At 40.1% G+C, this 12,066-nt stretch overlaps 1 protein-coding gene across 2 annotated transcripts; it reads right to left on the reverse strand.

The window, feature by feature from the left end:
- Positions 1-1,425: 1,425 nt before the first annotated feature.
- Positions 1,426-8,239, reverse strand: MYCN (MYCN proto-oncogene, bHLH transcription factor). 2 transcript variants are annotated; one of them, XM_073674138.1, is made up of 3 exons: positions 8,127-8,239; positions 5,895-6,689; positions 1,426-3,087 (listed from the first exon to the last, which is right to left on the reverse strand). In XM_073674138.1, the coding sequence occupies exons 2-3, from the start codon at positions 6,610-6,612 to the stop codon at positions 2,480-2,482; spliced, it is 1,326 nt and encodes a 441-aa protein (XP_073530239.1). In that variant the 5' UTR covers positions 6,613-6,689; positions 8,127-8,239; the 3' UTR covers positions 1,426-2,479. The 2 variants fall into 2 exon arrangements, with proteins under 2 accessions (XP_073530239.1, XP_073530238.1); XM_073674137.1 differs by lacking the exon at positions 8,127-8,239 and adding an exon at positions 7,156-7,404.
- Between the last annotated feature and the right edge of the window lie 3,827 nt (positions 8,240-12,066).

The raw sequence follows: 12,066 nt of genomic DNA on the forward strand, positions 1-12,066 counted from the left end.
TCGGGACTGTTCATCTGCTGCCATTGGACAGGTGCTAAGCCATATAGAAACACCCATCACCATAGGGGACTGTATTGGTACATGCACGCAGCACATGTACTAACACCGACACTATATTACAGTATATATATACATCAATACATCATGCAGATATGACAAGTCATTAATGTATACATGAGCACCGAGTCTTAAAAATATAATCTACCGTCCGGAGGAAAATAAAGAGTCACCTACAAAGTCCAGACGCCTTTTTTTTTTTTTTTTGCATATGACAAAAATGAATAGATTTTGAGGAGTGTTTTCATCTGCTTTTCATCCTCTTTTCGGTCTGTGTGTGTCTGTTTTTACAATCGGGGTGCCATACATTTTTTCATATATAAAACAAAAATATTTCCAATCTTCTACCCATTAAACAGTAAGAGAAAACAAAAATACTTGGATGCTATTCAAACTCAGAGTTCTTCTATGGACTGATCAGCTTGGATATGTAATTTTGCACTTTGACGTGGATGAAAATCGCATTTTTTAATTTTTTTTTTTTTAAATTTTTGCAGACACTCAGAAAAAGCAAAATCAATCAAAAAGAAACAAAACACATAAATGAACAGCCCCATCGACTATATTGGGCATGTGCTCTAGGAGAACATTCAGACGTCAAAATAAAATTGGCCCGAGACTGGACTACAATGCACAGACTGGTCGCAGATCTCCCGACCAGAGCGTGACAACTTCATAAAAATATAAATAGAAAAAAAAATTACAGTCTAACTATAGGATTGACCAGCAATATTATATCAATGGGGGTAAGGGAATCTTCTCTTGACACCCAACCTATTAACACCTTAGTGAATAAGACAAAGTTGCAATACACAACACAGCCACTTAGGTTAGGCTGTAAAAGATCGGTGGTGGTCCGACTTTTGACACTCCAGCTGATCAGCTATTCAATGCAATGGGGTGAAGCTGCAATACCCAGCACAGTGCCGTGACTAAATGTACAGCATTGTGATTGTGAAGTACGATCAGAGGTGGTGCTAAGAATTGGACCCCCGTTGGAGCAAAGCGATGGCCACCCCTTCTTTAGAACCAGTTATAAAAGTAAAAAAAACTTTTAAAGTTATATTTTATACACTTTTAGTAGGTTTATGTAAAATTTGACCAACAGGATGACAATCAGTGGCGCCATTGTTTCCTTGAAAGAGAACAGGCTTTTCCCAAAAAGAACTCTGCCCTTGATATGTTAGTGAAAAAAAAATATGTAAATATTACAATTAAAAAAAAATAATAATAAAATCCTCCCTCCGACATCATCGTCCTCCCCCCATCTCACAATAAACATAGACGTTAACATTTGCTATTTATTTTCATAAACATGAGGTATTTCAAAGTGCTAGAAGAAAAAAAAGCACTAAAAAAAAAAAAAAAAAAAAAAAAAAAAAAATGTACATTGGTTGAAAAAAAAAAAAATAAAAACAAACAAAAAGGAATGAGTAAAAAACAAAAACAGACAGAAACATACGCAGAACTCTGAAACGTTCCGGTTCTATTCGCCAAACAAGACATGAACAAATACAATAATAAAAAACAGGAAAAAGGACCAACAAAACGGGCTAAGAAAAAAGGCATATATAATACTTTTCTTTACAAAAGTTCTCCGTTCAAAAAAGGTGATAAAGTAAATATCTACTCAAAACTTTCACAACTCATTTTCATACGAAAATATAAGTATCAAATTTAGTTATGTATCAGCATCATACTAAAGTATACAGGCAGTGTAAGAATTAGTCCAGTACATAACAAGAGATTAACAATATATTTGTATACAAAACATGCTCCTCAAACATTGAGGTGTTACAGTACTTGGGTCTGAACTTCCAGTCTAAGTGTTGGTAGTGAGAGCTACCCAGAATAGCCCCAGAAAGTTGCAAGAAAAAAAAAAAAAAAGGCAAGAATTAATGGTATATACAGAGATTCCTCCAGAGGTACAAGTGCTAACCCCAGAGCAGTAACTTCAGTTACAATAAGCACCATAAACAACAAAAATTGAATGAACCTTACAAAAAAAAAAAAACGATGTGATCAGCAGCTCAAAAATGCTCAAAACCCTACATAGTTCATTGAAAAAAAATATATAAAATAAAAAACAGATCATAAAACAAGTAATCATTTGGCAGTCTACTCAACTCAGAAACCGAAAAAAAAAGTCAACCAGTTGTTTCGAATTGATGACGAAACAAAAACATAGATATATATATAAAAAAAAAATCCAAAAATTTGTATTTTCAACTGCAGAGCGGACTGAATTGGAAATGAAACCAACATTCGTATTGTCAACAGAAGAAAACAAAACACTTCTCGTTTGTTTTTTCTCTATAGTTTTGCTTTGAAGAGTCAAAAAATTGTGCAAAGTGGCAGTGACAGTTTTAAGAAAGAGAAGGAGATCAAAAAAACCCAAAAAAAAAAACCAAAGGGACGAAGCCTAACAAGTCCGCGTGTTCTCGATTTTCTTGAGGAGCAGCTGCTGTCGGAGTTGAAGTTTTTCTTTCTCCTGTAACAATCTTTGTTCGTCGTCCTGTAGGGAATGAATGTATTCAGTGGCTTTTTTGAGGATGACGACTTTGGCAGCCTTGTCGTTTTTAATCAGTTCGGGTACGTGGTCCCTTAAAGTGAGAAAGCTGGACCTCAGGTCGTTGCGACGTTGGCGCTCTAGGATGTTGTGGTTGCGTCGCCTCTCGCTGTCTTCCGAGTCGTAGTTTCGAGGGCTGGAGCTTTTTGCCTTTGGTTGTACCACATTCTTTACCACGCGGGGAGCCTCGTTCTTCAACTTCTTTTGAGGCGGGGCAACCTCTTCTGTCTCTACGTAAGGAGACGGGGCTGCGTAGTTGTGTTGTTGGTGCACTGGGGCGCACCGCTTAAGGATAAGTTCGGTGGGAAGGTTCTTTCCAGAGGCGAGGTTGGTGGTGGTGGATTTCGAGCGCAGAACTGCCGGGCAAGTAACTGGCCTGTTGGACAACGTGCGCCTTTTCTCCACTGTGACGACATCAATCTCTTCCTCTTCATCTTCGTCTTCATCGTCTTCTTCGTCATCTGAGAAAAATAAGAACAAAAAAATGCAGTTAAAATGGATAAAGAAAAACTACTTGAGATGATAAAATGTCCATCAAAACATCAAGCCAACCCGACAGCCTTCTAAACAAAAATCACACTCGGAGGTCTACAACCGATTTACAAAAATTTTGGGCAAAATTTTTGAAAAAAAAAGTTAGATACAAACTACGCCAGCTGCTCCGTGGATTAAGCACGGGGGAACAAATCGTACAGTTAGATAAAGGCTCCATGAAAAGAGCAAACTGGAGATTTGCTGTACTTGGGAGGGAGGAAAAAAAAAAATAATGATTCAACAAATTGTCTGCCTCCGTGACAGGGAAAGCCAGACACAATCGCTGGGTTTGTTTGGAGACATAATGTGCTGTTGGTCATCTGTAGGCCCCTTTAAGCCAGGGATTTGGTTCCTAGCCAATAAGACAGCTGTTGTGAGGAAGTGCTTCCTCGGAGCTGTCAAGGCACAAACAAGAAAGGGGTTTAACCAGTTTGTGAGACAATTTATATTATTCAGTGCTAACGTTATTTTGAAAATAAAAAAAATTAAATAAAAAAAAAAGAAGGAGGAATAATTGTCATGAAAAATCTACACATTTAAAAAAATAAATAAAAATCGATAAAAAAAATACTAAATTATAATGTAAACAGCTTTAATAAGAGGAAAATACTTATTAATGAGAGATTTTTCATGAACATTGTTTTTTTATTTAAATATTAATCTGGCCATAAGGGTGCTCTACTGAGAATCAGAAGTTATAAACTGATTATTGCTGAACCTTCAATGTTGTTTTAACATGAACCAAAATTAATAATCATTTAAAAAAAAAATTTTGAAATTTTTTTTTTTTTTTTTAAATAAAGGGGGAAAAGTCATTAAAAACTACAGATTCAAAAATAAAGAATAAAATAGCTAAAAAATAAAATTATAATGGAAACAATAAATAATAAAAAATGGCATTCATAGATTGTAAGCTTGTGAGCAGGGCCCTCCTCCTCCTGGTACCTGTTGATTTATGTGATTGTTATTCCGTAATATCTTTGTCTGTACAAGTCCCCTCTAAAATGTAAAGTGCTAGGGAATATGTTGGCGCTATAGAAATAAAAGTTATTATTAATAAAAGTATTTATCTTTTTTTAATAATCTAGCCATAAGGGGGCTCTACTGAGAGTCATAAATTAGAAACTGATCTATTGCTGACCCTTCAATGTTGTTTTGTTTTACAAGATCCAAAATTAATAATCATTGAAAAAAAAGGTAGGAAAATTACTTTAAAAAAAAATAATAATAATTGTCATGAAAAAAATGTACACACTTAAAAATAAAGAATAAAAAATGACATTAATAAATATTTTTCTCTTTTTTTTTATGAAATAATAATCTGGCCATAAGGGGGCACTACTGAGAATCAGAATTTAGAAACTGATCCATTGCTGACCCTTCAACGTTGTTTTGTTTTACATGAAAAATCTACACATTTAAAATAAAATACTAAAAAAAAAAAAAATACTACAATTCTAATGAAACATTTTAATAATAAATAAATTATGACAAATTAGCATTTTCCCATTTTTTTTAATATAATAATCTGGCCATAAAGGGGCTCTACTGAGAATTAGCATTTAGAAATTGATCCATTGCTGACCCTTCAATATTGTTTCGTTTTACATGATCCAAAATTACTAAAAAAAAAAAAAAAATTCAATGAAAATTTAAAAAAAAATAAAATAAAAGATACGCAGAATGATTTTAAAAGAACATATTTATTCACTATAGTCCTATATACATCATCAGTCTTGGCTATAGCCTCAGATTTCGCCACTATCAAAGCACCATCAGACTGGTAAGGGTCCACAATTTTTGTGTAGTCTTTTCCCCGGGTACAATTAGTAGACCAATAGGAGAAATGGCCATCGCTGCGGCTGAGGGGGGCCCGGTGGATCACTGGTGTTGTAATTCTGCCCGAGAAGCTGCTTTTTAAGTTGCCAAGCATCTGTTACTAGTAACTAACATGATAGGATTACCTTTCAGATATACAACAACCCCCCCATCTGCTGCCTTAAAAAAAAAACTCTCCTAATTCAATGAACCCTTTCAAGAATTAAAAGCAAAAAAACATCGCCATCTGGTGGCCTCGGCGCTCAATAGGCCACCGCTGATTGGCGCTTACTCAATGTTGGTTGTAGGAGTGAGGTCAAATAAAAAAAAAAAAAAAAAAAAAAATAGTGAGCTGAAGTTCCTGTGTCAGCTGTTTCCAGAGCTTATATTTTACGAAAAAGAGCTCCTCGTTTCCTCACCCATGGGTGATGGCGTAGAGGAGAACATGCCCTTGAACCCTGACTCAATGTCTTATTTCATCTTGAATTTTCTGGAAAAAAAAAAGACAAACCAGTGTCACCTTGTAGGATGCAAATTTGATTCGTGCCCATCGTGACCTGCGGGATCAAATCTAATATTGGGCATATGGACTGATGAATTGAAAAAAATTGTCAATGGAAATGGAGAATGAAGGTTATAACCATTAATCTCGACCTGGCAGACATAATTGGCTGGGGCTGGAAACGTGTCGGTCCCGGCATCATTACCTACAAGTGTTAACATGATCTCTGCAGTTTACAAAAGTCACACTCACAAACACGGGTGTACACACCTTGTCAGATGTCTACCACTTTCATGATGCCCCGATACCAAAGGGTGCCCCCTTTATATTAGTCTGCCAAGAAGGGAGACATAATGCAGCAAATATCTAGTAATATAAGATGTATACTGGCGAGTATATTAATAATGCATTTACCAGATTCGCTGTGGCTGTCGTCCCCGGAGCTGGCACTGCTCGGCTGGCTGCAGCTTCTGGCTGGTGCACTGGCGGGTATGGCGGGCGATATGGCACTGCTGGGAGGACTAGCTTGCCCAATTCTGCCGCTTTCTCCCTTGTTGATGGGAAATGGGAAAACCACCGCCGGATCCACGCAGTGGGAGGCTGGGTTGTTTAACTCCTCTCCTTGCCCAGGCATGTCGCTGGCAGAAGGGGCGACGGTTTGGTTCTGGGTTCCAGATTCGACCACGTTGCCCGCGGCTTTTCCCAGCTTCTCGTTGACTGCCCTTTCAAGCTTTTCCCTGGCAGAAAAGCCACTCCACATACAGTCCTGGATAATGATGGACTTGAGGTTGCAGGGGGACAAACCCAGATCGGTGCTCCAGCCGGAGCCCCCCAGCAAGTCGGCTTCTGGGGGCAACAGCAACAACTCCGACGCCCAATCCAAGGCATCCTCGTCACCCGCTAAACCATAATCTAGTAGGGGCCCCTGCCCAGGAGACAGAGGGTCACTCTGCAGCCCCGCTCGGCTCGGAGACAGAGGAGGCGTGGGGAGCAATTCAAACTTCTTCCAGATGTCTTCTCCTGGGGGGGCACAGTCCGGGCCACACAGATAAAAATCATCCTCGTCCGGGTAGAAACAAGGCTGCAAGGAGTCAAACTCCAGGTCCGGGTTCTTGCTCACCACCCCGGGCATCTTCTCAGCGGCACCACTCAATACCAAAAACGTAGCACCGGAGGAGAGTTATCCACAGATCCAGAGCCGGCCACTATCTAGAGGAGGAAGAGAAAGCAGTGAGCAGGATAATCACACAGCCATGGGAGAAGGTGACGATGGTCCATGCAGTTCAGGGGGTGTTTCTGGATAGAGAGAGATGCAGGCTAGGGATGCACAGAGAGAGGGCTGGACTGACTGCCAGGAGGACTCTGCGCCACTCCAGAGCTACTCCCACCACACTCCTGAATAGATGGAGATGCTAACACTCTGCTTTTGTGTGTGCAGTGTATAGGTAGACCCCCAAATGCTGCTTCCACCCACCGGCAGTGCATCTGTGCACAACTTACCAGTGCAACAAAATGGGCACAACCCCAATAATCCAGGCATGCATTACACACAGAACACCCCAAAATACCCCCATCAGACCTGGAGAAGGCATAACCCATTGCACCCATGCAGGAGAGGATTTAACAAAGCAGCAATGGTGCAATGACAGGCATGATGTAGCAGAGCCAGCCTTACCTCTGTCTGCCCCCAGTCTCTGCTGGCACTGCACCCTCTGCTGCACACTGCACTCTGTCACTACATGCACTTTCAAGCTGTTGGATATTATTAACTTACACAAAAAAAAAAAATAATAATGACACACCCGAGAGAGAGGAGGGAGAAGAACCCCAAAGACCGGACGCCACCCTCCCCTCATTCATGAAGCCTCCTACTTGGGAGGTGCTAAATATTTAGCGCCAAAATGCCCCCCACCCTTCCCCAATCTGTCCCTCTGTTCTCCACCCTGCTGGTAATGTGAGCCTGCTGCTTATCACCCAATAGAGGGGCAGGCAGATGGGAGAGGGGCAGGGATGATGCTGGCCACACAGCCTGGCATCAGGGAGGGGGCTCAGTGCTGTGTGTGAGATCATTGTCTCCTCCAGATATTGTTCTGCCTCCACAATCACACACATGGATACATTATACAACGTGCAGGCGCTGGACTAGCTGCACCACTACCTCGCGTTCACATCCATCTGCGTATTGCATGCGTTAAAGCTAGCATCGGCTTTATTATACAATATTCAGAGCTCGGGTTTACACATGCATGCTCCCTCCTCTGCAAATTAACGCATGCATGCTCCCTCCTCTGCAAATTAACGCATGCATGCTCCATCATCTGCAAATTAACGCATGCATCATCAGCTGCAAATTAACGCATGAATGCTATTCACATCTGCATGTTCCACCACCTGCAAATTAACTCATGGATGCTCGTTATTTATTTGTTAATGCTCCATTGCAAATTAACTCATTGATGCTCGTTATGTGCATGCTGCTAGGCTTCTGTATGACTATATACATGCTTGTTTGCAACTGCAAGCTGTGGTGGGACTACAACCCCCAGCGTTGCGGTTGTCGCACTGTGTAGTTCTGTGTACTGGGTGGCAGCATGTTCCCCATGTAAACAATACATAAGGATACAAGTGAGTAAGTCCTCGTCATACTTGGCAGCCTGTGGCTTTCGCTTCCAGCCTCCTGGGTGCGTGTGGGCTGATGATGAAAGGACGGGACGAGCTCGTGTTCCTGGAGAGTCCGCAGCCCGCACTGTCTGCTGCCATCAGCCGCCGAGGAAACGAGCCCTGAGCAGTGCGGGGGGCGCCGCCTAGTGGACGCTGAGGAGACGTGCGGCTACACTATGCACAGCTGGGTGCACGGCACAACGTACAATGCCACTCACACTCAGCGTTTTTCTGAATAAAAATGCTACATTTTTCATGGCGTTACTTAACCTTATGTTCCCAATATATTCTGCTCCAAAATCCGCTTCAAATGCTCTTTGAATAAGGGAATGTGCACACGTCTCTTTTGGGGGCGTTTTAAAAGAAGCATCTTCTTTGGAGTCTATCTGGTTGTTTTTTTTATATATATATATATACTGGTGATCCGCCCGGACGATGTGCGCTGGAGACACTCCGACCGATTGTTACGTATGAGAAAAATGAGCGCTTTGTCTTTTTTTCTGTGTTTTTGGAGCGGAAACTAAGCAGAAACACCCAATTTTGACGGTTTTTGAGGAGGATTTTGGAGTATTTCAGGTGGCAAAAAGGCTCAATGTGAACACACTGTAAGACCACGTTCACATGTTCAGTATTTGGTCAGTATTTTACCTGTGCACACGCTGCAAATTTTCTAATTTCTGTCACTTTTTTTTCTGCGTAGATTAGTCAAAAAACCTGAAGGTTTTCCTAGTCCCAGCAAAGTGAATGAGAATCCTGAAGCCTCATGCACACGTTGCTTATTTTTTCCTTGCAGGTTTGGTAAAGAGTTAAATCATGTCAATTCTTTCAGCGTTTTTGCTGCAGATTTCGCCCGTACTAATGAGTGGGGAAAAAAATCTGCACCAAAAATCCAAATAAAAAAACGCAGCAAAAGCTCAAAGTGTGAACTTGGCCTTAAAGGCATTTTCAGACGTCAGTTTTTCTGGTACGAGTGCTCAGTGTGTTATACTGATAGGACTCATGTCTGTGACAGTCTATGGGGTTGTCCACCTGTCCTCGGACCGGGTGTGTGCTGTCCGCCAAACTTGAGAAACCTTCATCAGTTTGTTTTTTTTCATCTGAGAAAAACTGCTGAAAATCTGACCAAACTGGTAAAAAAAACACCCATGACCGATTTTTGCAATGGAGAAAAATCACTGGCATCTGAATAAGCCCTTAGTCTTTTTGCTGAGTTTTTTGGTGTGGAAACGAAGCAGAAACCCCAAGATTTGAGGAGGATTTTGGAGAGTTTCTGCTCTAAAAAGGCTCAGTGTGAACACGCCACTTTTCACGTAGGTATTTTTCACGGATAGAATCTGCACCCATTATAATCTGCGGAGCTGTTCACATGTCCGTGTCATCTGCAGCCACACAAAAAAAAAACAGCGGTGTCCATTTTTTATCCGAATCACAGATTAAAATTACCCATACAAGTCTATAGGTCAGTCAGAACGGACCACGTACGGAGGGCATTAGTGGGCGCTCCCTGCGCCGTCCGTGATCATCATCGTCATGAGTCTAAGAAGCTTTGCAGTTGTTTTGCTTTTTTTTCATGGTGTGAAAATCATTGATGAAATATTCCTGGTATAAAGACTGACAACGGACCAAACACTTATGAAATGCGGATGAAAAACACTGATGACACTCAGTGTTTTGCCTACCGGTGTCTGAATAGCCTTGGGCTATGTTCACACATTGCTTTTTTGATGCGTTTTTTTTTTTGGGCAGTAAAGAAGCAGCTTAAAAAAAGCAGGTTTTGCTGAGTTTTTGCTGCGTTTTTGTCAGGGTACATTTGTCTCTTGTGCATGCTGATAAAGTTTAGTGCATAAAAAAAACCTAATTCAACTTCATCGGGTTTTGGCACGAAAAACTCAGCAAAACTTGATACCTGCAATTTTTTGCTTCGTTTTTGCACCACCCAATGCTTTCTATGGGTGAAAAACGCTGAAAAAAGTGACATGCTACATTTTGCAAAGGTGCAGCTCTTTGACAAATCAGTCAGGAAAAGAAAACAATGTCCATGAGATTTCTGAAGTCTCGTAGACTTTGCTGGTACTGTAAAACGCAGCTGAAAAGTTTAATAAAAAAATGCACCAAAAAAAAGCTGCAAACACAGAATGTGTGACATAAACTCATCGTCTTACAGTTCTCAGTAAAGTGGACGGGATCTATAGAAATGTGATGCCCACTGCGATTTTCTTTCCACACAGTAAACTGATCCGCGATGTGTTTTTGACAGCTGCAGCGTGTCATTGTCTCTTGCGGTTAGGCTATGTTCACACTAGGTGTTTTTTCAGCATTTTTTTTTAATGCAGATTTTCAGCTGCGTTTTACAGTACCAGCAAACTCTATCAGATTCCAGAAATCTGCACACACATTGGTTTTTGTGTCAGTATTTTGTGCTTTGCATGTTTTTTTTGCACAATAGAGTATTGTCACTTCTTTCAGAGTTTTTTACAGCGTTTTTCACCCATTGAATGTAATGGGTGGTGAAAAAACGCAGCAAAAAGCGCAGGTATCAGGTTTTGCAGCGTTTTTTTGTGCCAAAACCTGATAAAATAGAATCAGATTTTATTTTTTTTTGCACTAAACTTTATCAGCATGCATAAGAGACAAATGTAGCATGACAAAAACTCAGCAAAAAACACAAGAAAAAGCTGCTTTTTTGCAACGTTTTTACTGCCAAGTTTTGCTGCAGAAAAAAAAACGCCTAGTGTGAACATTGCTTTACACTGAGTTTTATGCGCTGATTTTTCCCAAAGACTTTCACCATATGTGGAAAATCCACACGTAAAAAAATACATGTAATCCGCACATGATTGTATCCACATAGCCAAAGCCAAATACCAGAAAGTATAAAAAATAAAAGCAAGTAACCTAATGTGCTCTGAAATGCTGCAGAAAATCTGCAACATCAAAAACTCATTGTGGGAACGGAGCCTAAGGTTATCTTCACACATCTTGGTTTTTCAGCGTTTTTTTTCTGCAGGAAAAACCTGACCTCTTGCCAGAAGGTTTGTTCAGGATTTTTCTTGCTTTTTTGCTTGTTTTTTGCTGCGTTTTTTCAGCAGTTTTTTCACCACCCATTACTTCCAATGGGTGAAAAAAATGTTGCAAAAAAACCCACGCAAAGCACAAAATCCTGATAAAAAAAACAATGTGGGTGCATGAGATTTCTGGAATCTCATAGACTTTGCTGGTACTGTAAATGCAGCTGAAAGTTTCTCCACCTTCTCCGATCTAACATTGTAAGAGCTGTGCGATTTTGTCACAGACCCGTAGATTTGCATTGACAATTTTGATCAAAATCGAACTTGTCTTCTGTCTGCGAAAATCACAATTATGGGTGCGAGTGCTCTCCGTGAAAAACTCAGCTAGAACTCGCACATGTCACCGATGTCTGAATGAGTCATTTTTTGGCTGCCTACACACAGCTTTTTTTTTGCAAAGTGGCGAAAAAAAAATCCTGAGAGCAAGTGTTTGTTGGGAAATAATACACTGTGTTCCAAATTATTATGCAAATAATATTTTCTCAGATTTTCCCAAATTACCTATATGAATTGCAGTCATTGTAATTTTCCAGTCAAATAACTATTAGAGTACAATTGAAAGGTTTTTGTACAAACTGCCTATGATAACAGGATATTTTTAAAAAAATAAAAAACTCAAACTGCACTCAAAATGCATGTTCCAAATTATTATGCACAGCAGAGTTTTCAACCTTTTCATTTTAATAAAGAGCAAAAAAAAGGTCATTTTTGAAATTATAAGCATTAGCAGGTTATTACAAACTGAAATCAAACAGTTTTCAACTCAAAACTTTATTCTAGGTGATGTTACATTTGCACATAGGACCCCTTGTTCGAAAGGAGCTTCTGAACTCTCTCGTCCATTGAATTTGTCAGGT

The sequence above is a fragment of the Phyllobates terribilis genome, unplaced genomic scaffold (genome assembly GCF_046119375.1).
Source record: "Phyllobates terribilis strain yellow unplaced genomic scaffold, ASM4611937v1 Scaffold_3__8_contigs__length_932513732, whole genome shotgun sequence".
Taxonomy (NCBI): Eukaryota; Metazoa; Chordata; class Amphibia; order Anura; family Dendrobatidae; genus Phyllobates; species Phyllobates terribilis.